Raw genomic sequence first — 21025 nt, 5'->3', positions numbered from 1 at the left:
TCCATTCCTGTTCATTACTTATACGTCCAAAGGAAGGGAAGGAGAAGATGGTGGCGATTGTACAGGGAGGGCTCATGTGATGTAACATGTCTCCTGAGTCCTGTGAGAGCGCGTGTTGATACCGCTGGAACTGTGCTGGCACGAGAAGTGAGTTTCTTTATTTCAATAAGGACAAGAATGGGGAACGAGAAGGGTTTACCCTGGTAGTCGACAAATAAAGAAGATTGCTTTTCCGTTGCGCTGGACTATTTCTTTGTAGTAATAAAAGCACAGTGTGCAGGAGATGTCTATAAATCCCATCCATCTTTCTGGAACTGTAGGACACTGCATTTTTTATGCTGCAATTGAAAAGAAAAAAACGTTTTGGTACCGTGTTAGCCAGTTGAAAAATGATTCATTGTTCTCAGTGACAGAAAATTATAATCTTGTCTTTGTGATACGTTTTAATGGCTAACTAAAATAGAATGATGTTACAAAGCAAGCTATCTAGACTTCTCAGGTGCATGGTGACGAGACCTGAGGAGTCTCGAAAGCTTGCTTTGTAACAACATTTTATTTTATTTTAGTTAGCCATTAAAAGGTATCACAACTACAAGAATATAATTTCCTCTCACTGAGAGCAATCAATCATTGATGATGCAAAAATACACAGCACCAAAACTCATTGTGAACTTTTCCTTACATAGGATGATGAACACCCGAAGAGCTTTAATTAAAAAGAGAATCCCCAATCATGTGATTAAAAAACAAATTTGTTAATTTTGATTGCATTTTTTAGAATACATAAAGATCACTTTTTATCTGTATATAAATATTTGAAAAACTCCAGCGGACAGATTCCAAGACAAAAAATGTCTTTAAAAAATTGTTACAAAACAAATTTTATTTATTTATGCGCCTTCTACATGGACCATGTAGAAGGTGCATATACGCCGAAACGCGTGGTCCAGGAGACTACTAGCCTAATCCGTAATACCACTTTTTCCCCACGTGTAGATCTATTTTTACTGGAATTTATAATGGAATTTGTTTTGTAAGAATTTTTAAAGAACTTTTTTTGTCTTGGAATCTGTCCGCTGGAGTTTTTGGAATAAATATTTATATATTGACCTTCGTGGCTGGGTCCTGCCCTGTTTCCCTTGCGGACTTTATTCCTGGATCTCACAAAGGATTCCGCACACCGGGGAGTACCGGTAAGCTGGCTGAAGAATTGTTTGCATTTTATACACTTTATCTGTAGCACATCATTTCATGCAAACAGAAAGCTAAAAAGTGGAGTGAACAATTGTATAAATGATCGTTTCAAACCCTTCCAATAATTGCTGGTAATAAAAGTTTAAAAAAGTGTAAAGTTATGCAGTTACATTGGAAAACCAACCGGTGCTCCCTTCCTAGTGGTACAGCAACAATGCTTCCTTCGAATTACTGTAGATCTAGGAACGAGCACTTTAATTTGAGCACCGTACAGGCACAGTCTTATTTGTATAGTGTAGATGTTGGGGTTAGTTTAGAAAGTACTAACATTTCTAAATGCCAGCTCCCCTCCGTCCCCACGTTACATAGCTACAGATCATCTCACTTTTAGTTTTATTGTTTAATACTTGCAGTTTAGGTTACGGACCACCATTGCAAACTAGTAGTGTGGTCAGCGTGCACATTGCTCACAAGCTCTTATCAAAATAGCACTGTAAGCACTGATCTAAATCTGACGGGATTAATGGAGCCTACAATTCAGTCACATTCTTCATGTGCTCCTTTCATGCTGCTGCAGCATTGGAGAATGCACAGTTCTGATCAGTGATGCAACTATGGCGCTGATCCGAACTTTCCATTTTCAGGAGTGCATTGCCCCTACCACACAGGACATTGGGAGTCTTAAAAAAGCATGCAACCAAAATGTATTAGAATAATGATACTGGAATTATTGTGCACCATCTGAAAGAGCGCTGTCTCATTTTGGTGGTATGACATGGACCACAAGCCAACAGGCGACACTTATCTGACTTTGCTCTCTTCCTGTGAAGTGGTGGCTACCATAATATTATTTTATGGATTGGGGGTTGCCAGCCAACAATAACTCATGTTGTTTTCAACAGCATTTCATGCTAACAAAAAAAAGCCTTTTGAACATTCTTTTTCTGATTAGTTTACTTTTTATGACCTCAGTAGTCCTGAACTGCTCAACACCAGAGTACAGGACATCTGGAACCTACCTACCAGATACTGGGGCACGTGTAAAACCCAGCTCACTAGACATTACAAAACATTACTCAACCCTCAGTTCTCCCACACACTTTGAAAATTAAGGTGTTACCCTTATTATGAACACTTTGGGTCTTAGTTATCAAGATCAATGTTGTACACACTGGTCCTGATGAGGAGGGGTGCTGGAGTAAGGCACTCCTGATTCGTGAAAAGGTACATGCCCCTTGAAGAATCAGCAGCATGTGACAAGTGGCAAATGTCTCCATGCACTACACCAAAAGTCTCACTTCAGTCAGGTAATTGAGTGATATTTCTGGCTCATGGAACACCATAGCTCATCATGAATTTGATGAGCTGTACCATCCCACCTCTGTCATGCCCCTGTCCCACCAGAGCTTTGCCCATTTTGTTGGAGCAGAGAAAACTGGCATGAAAATGTCAAAAGTCGCAAAATGTAAGCAAACTATAAGAGGGAGATTGTGTATCTCACACAATATTGCAGTGATCAGTTCACTGAAGTAGTCCAAAGGGATTCTCTCAGTGCATAATGACTGCTCAATCCAAGTACAGGTGGTTGGTGCATCATGGCAGGGCCAACCATTTGAGTGCACCTTCCCATATGCTTGTTTTCCTTGTATCTCTTTCCTTCTTCCCTCCTTTCTTCTTTAATGGACAGCTCTGGCTTTATAGAGCTAGAGAAGGTCAGAGATAGGTGGAAGACAAGCAGACAGGAAGATATGCTTAGATTCGCCACAGCATGGTGCACGGAGCATCTGTACTTGGTGTGAACAGTCATTCTGTGCTAACAAAGTCCAATTAAAGAGAACTGGAGAGCTCATTCCTGCTTTCCAAACCAAAGGCAGCGTGAATCAGTGATTCAATATTCCAACTGTATATATCAGTCAAAACTAGTCCAAAACCGAGGTTTATAGCAATTACTCCCTGCCTCCATCCCCTAGGCCATGGGTCCCCAATTCCAGTCCTCAAGGGCCGCCAACAGTGCATGTTTTCAGGATTTCCTTAGTATTGCACATGTGATAATTTAATCACCTGCACAGTTGATGATTCCAACACCCATGCAATGCTAAGGAAATCCTGAAAACATGCACTGTTGGTGGCCCTCGAGGACTGGAGTTGGGGAACCCTGCCCTAGGCTTAAAGATCTCCTCCTATGGGTACGGTTCCACTTGCGTTTTGCACAGACGAGTACAATCCAATAAAATATCAGATTGCACTCGCACCAGTGCAAAACTATGGGGCAGTGTCCATCTGAAATTTATGTCTTATGCCATAGCGGCCTGTGAAATGGATCGCAGCATGCTGCGTTTGGCAGCGATTCTCGGCTCACACACACCCATACAAGTCTATGGGAGAGCGTGAAACATCGCAATGCACTTGCATGGGATTTGACTGCAGTGCGATGCATGCAGAGACCGGCTGGGCTGTGGTGGAAATTAAAAGGTAGTAAGAGCAGGATAGTTATACATACCGTGTTTCCCAGAGGATCACGCTGCAGTCAGACTATCTTCCGGGCCTGGTAATTAAGGTTCCGAAAATGTTCCCTTCCTCTTTTCCCCAGCTGAGATCCGATACCAAGATCGCATCGCAATCACAGGACCCATGCTGACACTTTCAGCACAGGATCATTATTATATTGCTTCTGATACTCTCACATTAGAAGCACAAGTGGAACCGTACCCTCTATGAGTGTATTTAGGGAGCGACCTGCTGTCAAGAGAGTCAGGGTGGAGAGCATCCTCCAGGCATCTGCCTCTTTGAATCAAGAGAATTGTGTTCATGCTACTTTTTGTACTTATTACAAACTCATCTTTCTTCCATAGATGTCTTTCCAATTTAAAAGAATATAATCAATAATTTGTATGGTTGCTTGTCTGGTGTATTTACCGTTGTTCATTTTCTTTGTACTTTGAAGAACTAATGTGGTCGAACTAAAAGAGAAGCTATTGTCCCTCGGTGCCAGCTATGTTATTACTGAGGATATGCTGGAGAAAACAGAAATGGCAAATCTGTTTAAGGTAATTCTGTACACAGAACTCCTTGTACATTTTCTAAATTCCATTTACAGCTGTAAAGCATCCGCGGTGGCTGGATTTTAGCACAAGCTTGTAACTGGTAATAAGAAGTGACAGTATGAAGTAATTATCAATACAGAGTACATAGCTCTGTGAAGCAAGCTGACCATGCTTTCATATCTTTTCTCAGGTAGTTGAAAGGCCGAAATTAGCTCTCAACTGCGTAGGCGGAAACGCTGCTGGAAATCTCTTCTGCCATCTCAAGTAAGTTTCATTTACCCGCAGTATAAATTGTATATTACCTGTGAAAACAACTGTGCTAACCTGATTGCTACCTTGTCTTAAGAAATGACTCTCAATAATCTGTTTGGGAAGCAGACATGAAAACAATCTACAATTCAAGCCTGGACAAATCTTATTAGTATAGAAGCCAATACTCGGATGTATTAGGGAAAGAAATATTAAACGATCTGTCAGCACAGAAAGTAGTTATATTTGATCCCTATAAAGAGCACTATGCCTATTTACAGAACACTGCAATAAAATGCCTTCCTATGGCCACTTTTCTCCACAGATTTAGCAAAGTAGTATCCATCCTGCACAATTTTTATACTTTTTGACTTAATATCCAAATAATATCTTCATGCACTACCAAAATAGTAATAGGGTTAATAGTAAAGCTCCCTATTCCCTCAGATCGTCAAGGCTCCGTCAGGCTCAGTGCACAATGTTGCCAGAGGCAGGGTCATTAGGACATCATATAGTTAAAATGCAGAGGGTACTTGCAGTTGTGCCAAAGGGTTTGGGAAAGAGCTGCTAGAACGAATATATTGACTTTTTCACATTCATGTTTGGGCATATGCATTTGGTGGTCAATCATGGGCACTTCGCTTGGACTGTCTTCGACACTCCAATAAGAAGAAATGGAGTGGCAGTATGCATAATCAACCATCATTCCATTCACCCAGAGCTCTTCAGAACCCTGTTTTTTTGTTTTTTTTGTTAGTTGGAAACCAAGTTATCTTATCTGTTAGGGCTCAGTTCAACTTGCGCTTTGCACGAACATCGAATTGCACTCGCACCAGTGCAAAACAATGGGGCAGTGTCAATCTGTGATTGATTTCTCATGCCATATCGGCATGCAGAATGAATCGCAGCATGCTGTGTTTGCCAGCGAGTCTTGGTTCACATGCACCCATACAAGTCTATGGGAGTGTGTGAAACATCACACTGCACTTGCATGTTATTGGACCACAGTGTGATTTACGCAGAGACAGACAGCGGAGGAGAGGGAGAAAGTGCTGTCCCCTCTCTTTCCCGCAGATCTGATCTGATTGCAAGATCGGATCACAGTCGCAAGATCCTGGGCTGGCGCTCGCAGCAGAGTATCATTAGTATATTGCTTCCAATGCTCTCACATCGGAAGCTATGCACGAGTGGAACCGATGCCTTTTCAAAAGGATAACCATGGGAATACCCCTTAAGCATTGTGCTTTACTGAGAAAAGACTGCCAGTCTCTTGAGTATCTGTTCCTAGGTTTCTGCTCTTTGGGCACCATACATAGGAACCATTATTCCAGTGATGTGTCACTTATAAGACTCCATGCTGCAGCTTTGATAAACCACTTATCTGCTGCAACTCTACTAGACGTCACAGTTACGAGCCCCATCATTCCCACTCATTGACAGCTTTCTGTATACACTGTGCTTTTATAGAGAACTCCCAATAAAAGGTGGCTGGCGGAGGATAACAAATCTTGAGATATTGAGAACTACATAGCAGGACTTGGAGAGCTGTGAACCTAGTCAAATCGTCCTTTATGATCCTATGAGAGTAATTCATTGTGTAGGGCTCCTTTAAAAGTACAACACGAATAATGCGAACAAATAGAATAAAAAACTGAACAGCAAATATGCTCAAGAGAACAGGTGGTCAGCAGGCTGAATAAAGCTTTGCATGTTTTTCTATTGTTGAGTAATCTTTTTTTCTTAGCACATTCTGTTTAATTATATTGTGATAAATAGCAGCTATATCTTGGAACATGAATTTATTAATGTCTATATGTACATAGCAAACAAAGTTCCTCTTACAAAATAAGCTTAAAAATCTTTTTATTCTGTATGCCCATAGGGATGGGAGCACTATGGTAACATATGGAGGAATGTCAAGAAAACCAACTCCATTACCTGCAGTACGTATTTACATACATTAGTAAAACCCTAAGCAACTGCCTTCATTATCTGGTTTACCATGTCTCATTTCCCACCTTAATACTGAAAATATGACAATTTAGCCATTTTCCGGAATGCTTCTCATCTTGATACTGACTGCCCATAATCTTTCGTAACATGTCAAGATCAAATGTATGTACTGCATAAGGTGTTTACTACAGATGAGCAAATTTATTTCGCAATTCATTAATCCAGGAGAATTCAAACACTTTATACAAATCTCCTTAAATACCCATCTCCATTTTACACATTATAGAAGATTGCATCAGTCATAGAAGGATCACATGACCTTTGGCATAAATGAGCAATCAGGCTTTACCGATATCTCATCAGATGATATAGGGACAGACTATAATATCCTGTATAAAAGTAGAGACAGGGAATGCAGCAGCCATTTGTAGTGAATCTGGATAATGAGAAGATGTCACAGCTCACAGCCAATGAAATAGGGAAGGAAAATCACAAAACACTGAAAAAAATGTGCAGATAGTTTGTGTGACAGCACATTAGTGAAGAATAGTGTGAGAAGAAAAATAAAATAATAGAGATTTAATTCATAGAGGGAGAGAAATAGGAGTGCCGGTAGCTGCTGCTTGCTTCATCCATGTTGTTTTAAAGGGAACCTGTCATCAGAAATTTAGCTTTAAACCTAAAAGCTTCCTCCTCTGCAGCTCCTGGGCTGCATTCTAGCAAGGTTCCTGTACTTTTTGTGCCCCCTTTTAAACCAAATTAAACACTTTATAAAGTTGTACTTTTTTGTCTGCAATTCTTGTAAATTCTCCATGTGGGCGGGTCGTGTGGTGTTGGTTACTGTCCCTCCTTCTGGTTTACGCCGTCCCCCATTGCTTCATTTCATAGATCAGGACGCCGCCCACAGCGCCCGAGGTCCCGTGCATGCGAGGACTGCTGGTGACGTGGTCGCAGGCACGATATTATGGGCGGCGCTGTGAAAGCATCACAACTGCCCGCCCATAATACCGTGGCCGCGCTCTCCCCTTTGCCTCCTGCGTTCTGCGCAAGTGCTGGCCAAATGATCCGACGTCACCTTCTTCCCATCCTGCCCTGCAGCAGGAAATAGATGGGAGGAGCGGATCAGGCCACCACAGGTTACGAGGAGACGCTTGCGCAGAACGCAGGAGGCAAAGGGGAAAGTGCGGTCACGAGGTTATGGGCGGCACTTGCTGATGACACTCACAGCGCCGCCCATAACCTCGTGCCCGCGCAAAGCGTCACCAGCAGTCACACGTGCACACAGTGCACGGCACCGCTACAGTCGCACAGCGCATGCGCGAGACCACGGGCGCCCAGGGGCGGCATCCTGAGGTTTGAAATTCAGTGTTCGGGGGCGGCGTAAATCGGCAGGAGAACAGTAACAGACACCAGGCAGCCCGCCCCCATGGATAATTTTCAAAATTTGCATACGAAAAGGTACAAGTTTATAAAGTATTTATTTTGGTATAAAAGGGGCCACAAAAACTATAGGAACCTTGCTAGAATGCAGCCCAGGAGCTGCAGAGGGGGAAACATTTAGGTTTATAGGTAAATTTCTGATGACAGGTTCCCTTTAATGATGATGCTTTTCAAATACACATTTTTTGGAATTCATGCAGAAGCAAGCCTCAAATATTGCTGAAAGAAAAAAACAAACAACATTTAACTGTGATTGCATCACTAAGTGCATTTTTCAATACTACTGATATTTTACTTATTTATTATAATAGTCTAATTTGACGTGCATGCAAGCACCACCAATACTACGGCCGTTTGCTACTTTTAATTTCTTGCTATTCAACTAGTATTTATTGGTCAGTCTGCTTTGGAAACAGGAAAACTATGGTTTCAAACAAAAAGTTGATTTTGGTATAGTGAAAAATGTATGGTAAAAGCGGCAATGGCAACGGATGGGGTAATGTAAATGAAAATATGAACATGCCACGGCATGACAGTTGCAAGCAGCAGTACCACCACCACTGGTACCAGCAGTCTTGCCCGCAGTACTATCTCAAGCAAGGCCCATCTGTTCTCCTTTGCTTCTGGCAAGTGCATTAGTGTTGGGGATGTTATGGCATGTTACTATTTTCAGTCACAGCAGGATGATGTTGCATTTGACAGTAACACCATCAGTATGAGCCTGTGTATGGCAGAATCCTCTTCATCTGCCATCATATCAGTACACCTTCTTGATTGCTCAAAATTCAGTCAATAACCCTAGTTTACTAAGCCACAGCACTTTGGAATAAAGGAAAATATGTTACTATAGTTTCTTCCAGTTTATATTATGGATGTCTGGTGCAGAATTTCAGAATCAAATTTGCATCTTTTGGAAGAAAACTGCACCCAAATGGCATCAAAACCATTTTTGTGCATTTTTTTTGCCAAGAGATGCAGATTTGGTGCTGAGATTTTTACATCATATTCCTGCACCCAATCTACACATCCTGGCAAAGAAAAAATGCTAGGTCTAGCTGACACCTGCAGAGAAGTTTGACACACGCCCTGCTGTGATTGTGCATTGACTGTGAGGTGTCAATCTTTATTGAGAGCCTGGTATGGGTGGGACAGATCCCTGGCCTCAGCTACATGCTTAAAACTCAATTTTTTTATTATGTGAGAATGGCTGGACCAAGTAATCTGTGTGATACACAAATGGATTCAGATCTCCTTGCCTATATTATGAAGTCAGATGAGGTAGCAAAAACCTGGTGACAGATTCCCTTTAACAGTAGTGATTAGTCCACAGTGGGAGGGGCTAGAGTGCAGAGAGACTGTTTTTTCATTTAGTTAGTGAGTTGGGAAGACTTAAAGAGCAGACTATAAAGAGCAGTATAAGGATCCAAAATTAGCAAAAAGAAGCCATAAGTGGAAACAGAGATCCAGCACAAAGGCAAGTAGGGAAGCCTGATAGAGAGTTGGAAGGGAAGGGAGTCCTGTTTTGGCCAGACGTGGCAGACTTTGAGAAGGAATAGGATCTACCCAAATATGGACACATGAAGAGAGTAGCAGCTCTTGGAGCGGCCCTGGTCAAGGATCACAGTCAGTAGTCTGAGTGCAGGGTACACAGTGTAACACGTTGACTCATGTGGCCATGTACCAGGAATACAGAGGTTCACCTTATCTGTTCTACATGTATACCATACACAAGTGCAGTTGCCTGTAACATTGATGAACATACCTCTCTATCAGGCCCGGCGTCAGCACCCGGCAAACCCGGTCAAATGCGGGGGGCTTTGGGCTGCCGGTGGGCTCACTCGTGATGGCAGGGGAGCCCGGTGCCCGCGCTGTCACCAGCCTTTTCCCCGCCAAGGATCGCACTTTCAATTGTATTGGCATCGCAGTTGCCGATACAACTGAACGCAATTATGAGAGACGGAGCGGCGCGCTCCCTCTGTCACCATTCTCCCTGCTGTGTCTGACACGGTCAGCATTCTGAGCCTCTGACAGCTCAGCAGCGGAGCATGGTGACGTCATCACTGCACGCCTCCTGAGAGGTCAGAGCGACAGCGGTGGACGGCCGCGCCGAGGATACCGAAGCAGCGGGGGAATGAGAAGTGAGTATTTATGTAATCGTGGGTGCCAGACGACCATGGAGGTGCATTAAATGATATAGGTGCTGTGTACTACATGGAGGTGCCTAATGCTATCAGGGTCTGCACTGTGCTATATAGGCAGACCCACATGCTATGTGGGTCTGCACTGCTCTATATGACGGCTGTATATTACATGGAGGTGCCTAATGCTATGTGGGTCTGCACTGTTCTATAAGGCGGCTGTATACTACATGGAGGTGCCTAATGCTATCTGGCTCTTGTCTGTGCTATATGTTGGCTGTACACTACATGAGGTGCCTAATGCTATCTGGGTCTGCACTGTGCTATATGGCGGCTGTATACTACATGAAGGTGCCCAATGCTATGTGGGTCTGCACTGTGCTATATGGTGGCTATATACTACATAAGGGTGCCTAATGCTATCTAGGTCTGCATTGTGCTGTATGGCGGCTGTATACTACATGAGGGTGTCTAATGCTATGTGGGTCTGCATTGTGCTATATGCAGCCTGTATAATACATAAAAGGTGCCCAATGCTATGTGGGTCTGTCTACACTGTGCTACATGGCGGCTGTATACTACATGATGGTGCCTAATGCTATCTGGCTCTTGTCTGTGCTATATGTTGGCTGTATACTACATGAGGTGCCTAATGCTATCTGGGTCTGCACTGTGCTATATGGCGGCTGTATACTACATGAAGGTGCCCAATGCTATGTGGGTCTGCACTGTGCTACATGGCGGCTATATACTACATGAGGGTGCCTAATGCTATCTAGGTCTGCATTGTGCTGTATGGCAGCTGTATACTACATGAGGGTGTCTAATGCTATGTGGGTCTGCATTGTGCTATATGCAGCCTCTATAATACATAAAGGTGCCCAATGTTATGTGGGTCTGTCTGCACTGTGCTACATGGCGGCTGTATACTACATGAAGGTGCCTAATGCTCTCTCGGTCTGCATTGTGCTATATGGGGGCTGCTTAATGTTATATGGGGGTTGCATATTGACATATGGGGGCTTCATAACACTATATGGAGGAATATGGGGGCTGCATACTGCTATACCCCCAGAGTTGTATGTCACCTCCACCCCAGTGCTGTATACCCCCTCAGAGCTGTGTATACTCCCAGAGCTGCATGCCACCTCCCAACCTCAGAGCTGTTGTTCCCCTCACCCCAGAGCCACTGCCCCCCTCTAGAGCTGTGTGGCCCCCCATTGCTATATATCCCTTTCCTCAGTAATATTTATGCCCCCAAGTAATGTGAATGTCCCCAGCCTCTTTTGTGATGTACTGTATATGCAGCATTGTTAGTGTTCTCTGTGTGACCATGTCGGTTAGTGATGGCCAACAATCAGCGTGGCACAGACACATGCCCAGGAGGAGCTGGATGGACACAAGCGGGGAGGTGAACGGGGCTGTTGCCGGCTTCCCAATATTAGATATATCTCTAATGTGTCAGTGTGTACTTGTATGATCTGTATCTATGTATGTCAGTGTATATGACAGTGTATAGATTTATGTCTATTTATATGTGTTTTTGTGAATTTCCCTTTAAATAAGTATGTGTACGTATGCCTATATGTGTATGTATCTGTGCATGTCTGTGTGTGGATGTGGCCCACAGACTCTTTCGCCCAGGGCCCACAAAAACCTGGAGCCGGCCCTGCTCCATAAAGTAAAATGTCTGCTTCCCTGTGTACAAGAGTTTACTGCCAATTAAAGAAAACACTGTTCTTACCAACTTGTGTGTTTTCCTCAATCTGGGAACAAAAGCGTCATATGCCAGACAGAGCGTTGCAGGCCCAAAAGGTGATGGATTCTACTGTAACAATACCAAACACACACAGGAACCTCTTATTTCTGCAGAGTACCTTCCTGATGGCTACTGCCCCAAGCCACCATACAATATCACAATTATTCTAAAACGTTTTTTTTTTCTTCATAACACATTATACTTTAACAAGGTGGTAAATTTAAGTCAATGTTTTGAGTTTTTTTTCATTATGTTGTGATTGACAGCTGGTTAATCAATTCTTCAGGGCGTTTGCCCTATGCATACATTTTCTGACAACTATCTTACACAACTGAGAAGAATCGGAGCCAGGACAGCTGGTTAATCCAACTTCTTTCATTGTGATTGGCCTGTCTGTACAGACAGACCGATCATGTGATTGCCAAGTGAGGTCCAAGCCATTTGTGCCATACACATGCTGCTTGCCGGTTGGGTACTAACATTTTTCTTTTAGCTATCGCCATGCAATTTTGTGCTGTAACAGTTTAAGAGAATCATGTAAACATATGGAGGTATGCGCAAAAGGTACCTTATCCTCTAAATTACATGCAAGTTGGCATTAGCAGAGTTGCCAACGTGACTTTTTTCTTTTTCTTGACAGCTTTCAAAAATATAGACAATATTTGTTAGACACATTGGAAAACTATAATAAATCATTGTGATAAGTGATATGTTGTCTATAACCTAGAATTGTTAAATGAAGACATCAGCTACATTCACTGTAAAATGATAAAAATGATAATAAAAGTCAAAGTAATCTTTTCATTTATTCAGCTTTAAAAAAAAAAAACAAAAAAAAACAAAAAAAAAAAAACAAGGACGCTACATTTCTTATGAACATGCGAAAAAGTGCCCTATTTTTATGGCCGGTCCTGGAATTTCGGGATGGTTGACAACCATGGTTAAGGGTCTACAAGGGTTGTCTCATCAATTTCTTTTCAATTGAGCCCAACCCATTGCCTAGAACTTGGATTGCAAGTATTTTTGTAAAAAAACGCGATAAATGCTTTTTGAGTGTTATATCTTGTTTATTTTCTGGCATTAGTGACAAAAAAAAGCAATCTGACCACACTATTCAGATATAGAGAGAGTATCATATTAAAGTACAATTTATATTGATAGTTGGTATCATATTTCTTCTGAGCATAAAGTAATCCATACATGTTTTATTGTAGAAAGCATTAATATTTAAAAACATTAAAGTGTGTGGATTTTGGATGACGCAGTGGAAGAGAACCCACATGCATGGTAAGTAAACATGAGGCCCTTGTACCGTTGTTCCATTTTATTGAAAAATAATACATATTTTAATGAATATGCATTGTTTAAAATCTGCATATATGGCTAATCTATATATTCTGCCCTCATCATTATAGAAACCCATATAGATTCATACATGTAAACTAAAAATCTGCTCCAGAAACAGCAGTCCCTATAGTTCATGAACCAAGACCACATCTAAAGCAGATCACACAAACAAGATCGCTTTTAATCAAATAATGGTTTCCAACTATTGCAACGTAAATGATAAACAATTCCCAAACACCTCTAGAGATACTTCTTAGGAGGAAACGGAGCAAAGGATTGAGACAGGTAACATGTAGCCGGTCTAATCCCAGGTTCTTAAATGGGATGACTACATAGACACAAGGTTGGCATCACATTACATCATAATTACATTTTCAGCAAATAAAGGTTATGTGTTGCATAAGCGTCGTCTCAGGCTTAGTAGTTCTCCATTTGGTAAATCGGCAGAGGTGATACAGGAGTATTTAATAAAATAATTATTAGTAGTTATTAATAGAGATGGGCGAGTACTAAAATGCTCGGATCTCGAGTCGATCTGGTTAGACGCTCGGACAGGCTCAACTCAAGTAAGGAGTATAATGGGAAGTCACTGATTGAACAGTCTGGCTCTCTGCCCACATACAGCTAGCCATAGGGAGAGCATTTCTGTGGGGAGGGGAGTTGTTGGTGTTTTTTTCTCTTTATATACTACATTTGAAAACGCTGTTTTACCCCCAAGTGAGATCCAGAGAAACTGCATCTGGCTCTCCCTGAGGTCCCTGCACACATCATCCAGTGAAGTGAGCCTGTGCGTTGTGTGTGATGTTTCACAAATCCCACATTCAAGAACCCGTGATACTCGGCTGAGCACCATAAGTACCCGAGCGCCTCGATGCTTGATTGAATAACTAGCAATGCCGAGCACGCTTATCATTAATGAAAATGAATAGTCTTGAGTGAGCATGATTTTCACTGTTTGGTACTTGATCGAGGCACTTGGGTGTTCGCTGCACTCGGCAAAGTATCACAGGTGCTCAGATATTTTGTCCGTGAAACAATGACCACAAAGCACAGGCAGCCCAGAGAGAGCCATTCACAGTTTCTGAATGGCTCTCACTGGGGTTGAAAAAAAACATTTTCGGATGTAGTGTGTCAAAAAAACAAATGTTCCCCTCCCCCCTGGAAATGATATGTTTATAGCTGGCTATATGTGTGTGGAAAGCTGAACTGCCCAATCAGTGACTTCCATTATACCCGTTACTCGAGTTCAGCCTGTCCAAGAGTCTGACCTGCTTGACTTGAGTACCGAGCATTTTAGTGCTCGCCTATCTCTAATAATGAAACTTCTGAAAAGTCTTTAGCAAAGGGTAAGATGTATGAGTCTAAAATAGCTTTAAATGCCAGTGTGAAAATGGCAAGCCGTCTGTATAAATATGTTTTAATACAGATTGTGATTGGAAAAAAATTGCAATTTTTTTTCAATATATTGAATACAAAGAATTGATTGAAATAAAAGATCATTTTCTGCTCTTAAACTCTTCAACTTAAAACCTTTAATTAGTTTAGCAGGTTTAGAAAACGATTACCATGTTAGACACGTCAGGCTAGCCTTTCATGTAGGAAAATCTGATTCCGTTGCCGGGCTGAACACTGGACAGAATGCTATGACTTTTCCTTTCTCATCTTGGTAGATCTAACAAAGCTTAACACCATGGTGTCAGTGTTGTCAGAGATGGTAAGAAGAGGACAACTTTTGGAACCCATATGCACCAAAGTTCTTTTTCAGGACTACAAGAAAGCACTACAAGCCTGCATGGATCCTTATAGTGTCAAGCATGTACTAGTCATGAAGTAAGACCGAACGCGTCTAGTATGTACAATTCACAGCCATCTTCTGCCCATTCTTCAGCTGGCCAGACTGAGTGGATTAGGCATCATATGCTAGAATAAATTTAGAGCTATTTATATTCTAATATTTACACGTTTGAATAACATCAAATATTACTCAGAATTTAAGAAATGTTGATGTCTGTAGAATGTTGACCTTTTCCTGAAAATGGATGTATTTAAAAATAGGTAAATAAAAATTAAACTCAAACTCACATTGCACCGGCTTATTTGTGTGAAAGAGACACGATAGAAGGTCTATGTAAAAGCGGCTATATTTGGCAGGGTCACAAAAGCGCACATCTCACTACCTAGGAGCCCTTGCAAAGTAAGTTTCCCCCATTGAAACCCCTTGTTGCGTTAACACATGAAGATTCCCCTTAAAAGACCCCAATAAAATATGATACCATCTCAAGTGCTCTCAAAACACAGTAGGATACCCTCAGAGTGAATTCTTACCCAATATCTCCATACACCCAGTTCCATGACCCTACATTATAACCCATACCACAAAGTATGATACACCCAGAGTGAGCCCAACGCAGTATGATGGCCCTGAAACGGACCGTCACACAGTAGAATGCTCCTTCCAACAGTCTAGTGGCCTTTTACTAATCCAAACAGTATAATGGATCATACTTAACCCATAACACATTATGATGGCCACTCCACATTTATAATTGCTTCTATTATCCTTCCAAACACTATTATACACCCTACATAGTCCTGAAAAATGGATTAATGGCCCCCATATAGCCATGCAAACTCTATAATGGCCCCCACATTACCCTCCAACTAGTATAATGGTCTCCAAACAGCTCTGCTAACTGTATAATGGGCCCCACATAGCCCTGCAAACAATAATGGACCACATATAGCCCTGTAAACTATAATTCCCCTCACAAGCCTTGCAACTAGCATAATAGCAACCACACAGCCAAGAAAATTGCATAAAAGCCCACGACACAGCTTGCCAAACCCCTACATAGCCCTGAAAACAGTATAATGGCCCCACACTGCCCTGCTAAATGTATAATGGGCCCTACATAGCCCTGAAAATTATTACACCATCACAGCCCTGAAAATAGCTTAATGGTCCCAACACAACCCTCCAAATAGTATACTGGAATCCCACACAGCGCGTCAAATAGTATAATGGACCCTCACAGACCTGCAATTAGTATAATGGCCCCCAAACAGCCCTGCTAACTGTATAATGGGCTCCACAAAGTCCTACAAACAAAAATGTGCCTCATATAGCAATAGAAATTAGAATAGCCCCCAAACAACCCTACAAAGTGTATAACGGCCCCCACATGTTCCTACAAATAGTATAATGGCCCCTACATAACATAGCCCTGCAAGCAATATAATAATCTCCATTGAATATATGGGAAAAAAAATACTTTCCTATCCCAGAAGTGACCACTAATTGGCTCTAGGGCTTATATGGTAAAATATCACACAAGCTCCATGAGAGCAGGCAGTGACCTCTCTGGAATGGCGCTCACACTGGAGGGGAGTATAGCGGTTATGTTTCAATAGTCTTTATTGAAATCTTTTCTTCTAAATAAACACAATCAAATATAAAATTATAAATCCTATTAAATAAAAAAAATCCTTAATAATCAGGATAATCACAGTTTGGGGTCGGCTATAGAATAAGTCTTGAAATGTATAAGCATTTTTCGACAATAAACTTTCCTAACATAACTGTCTCTAGTTCGTTCAGATCTTATAGGTTTCCTTGTAGGAAACCTCATATACATAGCGGTATTCTGTCTGGTCTGTATTTGTATATATATGTACTCTACATATATATACGGAATGTAGAGTACAGATATTACCCAGGATTGAACAAGATACAAATTGAAACAATCAACCATTATTCTTGTTATTTTCACTGACACCATTGCCGGGGGTTGGTTGGGTTTGAGAAAGATATAGAAGAGTAGGTGATGTATAGCTGTTATTATGTTCTATGGGGAAACGTAACGATTGAGAGAGGGTTGTCCCAGTAGTGCTTTTAGATTCTATTAAAAACATAAGTGAACAGACCTCAGTGAAAATAGCCATAGGCTAAAAGATTTCCACAGAATCCTACTGTAGAATTTCAAGTGTTGATGTAATTGTGACAAAGTGCTAAAATAAACATTTAAGGGAGTCTACCAATTACCAGATCACCACTCACTGCTTAAGGGCTTATATATACAGCTGCTTTAAAGCTCTATATCCTACAGAAAATCATAGAAGTGCACAGCTAGCTGTATTAAAGTCTCGCAAGTTGACAATTCAAGGTTTTTTTGGGCACTTCCGTGAGTTTAAAACATTGGTAAGTTTGCATGCAAAAATATGGATAACTAGCTCTATAAAATACCATATTTTTCAGATTATAAGATACTTTTCCTCCCAAAAATTTGAGAGGAAAAGGAGGGGTGCGTCTTAAAATTCGAATGTAGCTTACCAGGGGTCATAGGAGGTAGGACAATGCCGTTCTGCGGGAACTGCCCTGTGCGGAGCTGCCCTGTGCAGTGGGCGGCAAGGTTCTGTGTGGAGGGTGACCAGCGAGGCTCTGTACGGTGGGCAGGCAGCAAGGCATTGGTCATTCTGAAGAAGTCGGTGGTAAGTTCTTCAAATAATGGCGCCCAGAGTCTGCATGTGCGCAGCTGAAGCTTTTGGCTCAAGCTTTCATCCACGCAGACTCCGGCCGCCATTTCTTTGAAGCCCGCACCACCGACATCTTCAGAATGGCCAGTGCCTTGCTACGCCGGCATGCCGAGCAAAGAGCAGCCTCGGCCGCCCCAGCACAGAGCAGCGCCTGCTGTCGCAGTGAGCATCGCATCGCTCTGCAACGCCCACAGCATCGATCTGCTCTACCATTGCCCCTGCCACCTCCACCACCACCTCCACCACCGCTGCCGCCCTCCACCGGTAAGACTTCACTGGATTATAAAATGACCTTTTTTTTTTAACACCTTTTTTTTTTTCTTGAAATTTGGGGTGCATCTTATAAAACGAAAAATATGGTACTTCACTGTAAATGACCAATTAGAGGTGAGTGGATGTTCTGAAATTCAAGTTCACTGACTGTTCACAAAAAACTTGATTTGCCACCAATAAATTGATATAAATAAAACATAATACATAATACACAAGAATAAATAAACAATTGTGAAGTTGAACGCAATTAAACTTTTGTAAAAAAGAATAAACTGAAAATTGGGGCGTGCAATATTATTCGTCCCCTTTACTTTCAGTGCAGAATACTCACTCCAGAAGTTCATTGAAGATCTCTAAATGATCTATTGTTGTCCTAAATGACTGATGATGATAAATATAAGCCACCTGTGTGTAATCAAGTCTCCGTATAAATGCACCTGCTCTGTGATAGTCTCAGTGTTCTGTTTAAAGCGCAGATAACATCATGAAGACCAAAGGAACACAACAGGCAGGTCGGTGATACTGTTGTGGAGAAGTTTAAAGCTGGATTTGGTTACAAAAATATTTCCACTACTTTAAACATCCCAAGAAGCACTGTGCAAGTGATCATATTGAAATGGAAGGAGTATCATACCACGGCAAATCTACCAAGACCCGGCCGTCCATCAAAAATTTAATCTCAAACAAGGAGGAGACTGATCAGAGAGGCAGCCAAGAGGCCCATGATCACTCTGGATGAACTAAAGAAATCTACAGGACAACAATCAGTTGTACACTGCACAAATCTGGCCTTTGTGGAAGATTGGCAAGAAGAAAGAAATTTCTCAAAGATATCCATAAAAAAGTGTTGTTTTAAGTTTGCCACAAGCCACCTGGGAGACACACCAAACGAAAATTGAACGTTTTGGGCACAATGCCAAATGATATGTTTGGCGTAAAAGCAACACAGCTCATCACCCTAAACACACCATCCCCACTGTCAAACATGGTGGTGGCAGCATCATAGTTTGGGCCTGCTTTTCTTCAGCAGGGACAGGGAAGATGGTTAAAATTGATGGGAAGATGGATGGAGCCAAATACAGGACCATTCTTGAAGAAAACCTGTTGGAGTCTGCAAAAGACCTGAGACTGGGACAGAGATTTGTCTTTCAACAAGACAATGATCCCAAACATAAAAGCAAAATCTACAATGGAATGGTTCACAAATAAACGTATCCTAGTGTTAGAATGGCCAAGTCAAAGTCCAGACCTGAATCCAATTGAGAATCTGTGGGAAGAGCTGAAAACTGCTGTTCACAAATGCTCTCCATCCAACCTCACTCAGCTCAGGAAGAATGGGCAAGAATTTCAGTCTCTCGATGTGCAAAACTGATACAGATATACCCCAAGCGACTTGCAGCTGTAATCGCAGCAAAAGGTGGCGCTACAAAGTATTAACTCAAAGGGGACAAATAATATTGCACGCCTAAATTTTCAGTTTATTATTTTTTTATAAGTTTAAAATAACCAATACATTTTGTTCTACTTCACAATTGTTTCCCACTTGTTGTCGATTCTTCACCATAACATTAAAATGATATCTTTATGTTTGAAGATTGAAATATGGGGAAAGGTTAAGAAATTCAAAGGGGCCGAATACTTTTGCAAAGCACTGTAGGTAGAATCCCAATGACCATTGCAGTTGACATTTTACACGAGAGACTTATCCAGTGGCTCTGAAGGTGGAAAACAACTCTCCCATATAAACTATGCTCCACTGAGAACTGCTGATCTGTGAGGTGCTGACCCCCTTAAATTAAGTATGCTAATCCGTAACATGTCATAGCTGCAGAACATTATGGGGAGGTCCATGCGGCAATGCAAAATTACATTATCCTGCTTTATGATAATAAATGGTGTCTGGCACAAATAGAAAATTAAACTCGAATGCGATCCTTTGCTGACCAATCCACTCATTTCTAACAAAGTACTCATCAGTGATATATATATAAAACATAATAAACGCATAAACCTCAATACCGCTTTAGTGAGGCTTACCTTTTTGTTTTTCTAATAGAATACTTTATTAACTTCACCTACAGAGCCTAATACAAGTGCAGCTTTACACATTTACTAGCTGTAGTACCCGGGCGTTGCCCAGGATAGTAACTGTCTGTCGTCTCTCTCCCATCTCTGTGTCGCTGTCTGTGTGTGTCTCTCTGTCTGTCTGTCTTTGTATCAGTCTGTCTCTATCTCTGTGTGTCTGTGTGTCTGTCTTTTTCCCTGTCTGCCTGTCTGTCTCTCTCTCTGTTTTTTCCCCATCTCTTTCCCTGTCTGTCTTTGTCCATCTCTTTGTCTCCTTTCCCATCTGTCTCTATTTCTCTGTCTCTCTCTTTCCACGCCTGTCTCTTTCCCTGCCAGTCTGTTGGTCTATCTCTGTCTCTTTCCCTTTCTGTCTCTCTCTGTATGTCTGTGTCTCTCTCTATCCATCACCCTACGGACATATTACCTCACACATAAGCTTCTTATACTAATAATGTCCTTTGTTCCTATAGCAACTAATCACAGCTGCTATTAATAACCTGTAGTTCCAGGCTCCATTCACTTCAATAGAGGCAGGCTTTTTGGAGAGTAACTAAAGCGCGGGGTTAAAATTTTCCTGTCAAAACATAGTTACAACATTCCCTGGGTCACGAGGTGTCTGTGCAAAATTTAGTGATTGTAAATGCGACGGTGCGGATTCCTTTAGCGGACACACACACACACACAAAACACACACACACACACACACTCAGCTTTATATCTTTGATTCCAGGTCCCTTCCATGTAGAAACGTGAGCAGCAATGAATATGTCATTTCTGCTCATACCTGAATGCACAATTGGCAGGTATTAGACATGTCATTATTGTAGTAAATGGGCCTTTAAATAATATGGCCTCCTCCAAAAAAAATACAAAAATGAACAAGAGCAGTAAGAAGAGTTCCTTCTACAAAGAGGTCTCTCCTCATCAAAAAAAATAAATAAATAAAAAAAATAGCTTCTTTTCAAACTTGTAAGATATCCACCTTGTCTCTCCTTTTCACAAGTCATATAAAGAAGACTTCTTAGTCTACA

General features: G+C 41.6%; 1 protein-coding gene across 1 annotated transcript in view; it reads left to right on the top strand.

Annotated features, from left to right (window-relative positions):
- Positions 1 to 15158, top strand: part of LOC142295199 (enoyl-[acyl-carrier-protein] reductase, mitochondrial-like) — a 160121-nt gene extending 144963 nt beyond the window's left edge. The window contains exons 6-10 of the mRNA XM_075338276.1: positions 4139 to 4241; positions 4429 to 4502; positions 6370 to 6430; positions 12992 to 13064; positions 14795 to 15158. Coding sequence (XP_075194391.1) covers positions 4139 to 4241; positions 4429 to 4502; positions 6370 to 6430; positions 12992 to 13064; positions 14795 to 14958 — 475 coding nt within the window. The 3' untranslated portion in view covers positions 14959 to 15158. The remainder of the gene's footprint in view (positions 1 to 4138; positions 4242 to 4428; positions 4503 to 6369; positions 6431 to 12991; positions 13065 to 14794) is intronic.
- Positions 15159 to 21025: the final 5867 nt, after the last annotated feature.

This window comes from Anomaloglossus baeobatrachus, chromosome 3, assembly GCF_048569485.1.
Source record: "Anomaloglossus baeobatrachus isolate aAnoBae1 chromosome 3, aAnoBae1.hap1, whole genome shotgun sequence".
NCBI classification, from domain to species: Eukaryota; Metazoa; Chordata; class Amphibia; order Anura; family Aromobatidae; genus Anomaloglossus; species Anomaloglossus baeobatrachus.
This window is presented reverse-complemented; position numbering and strand designations above follow the sequence as displayed.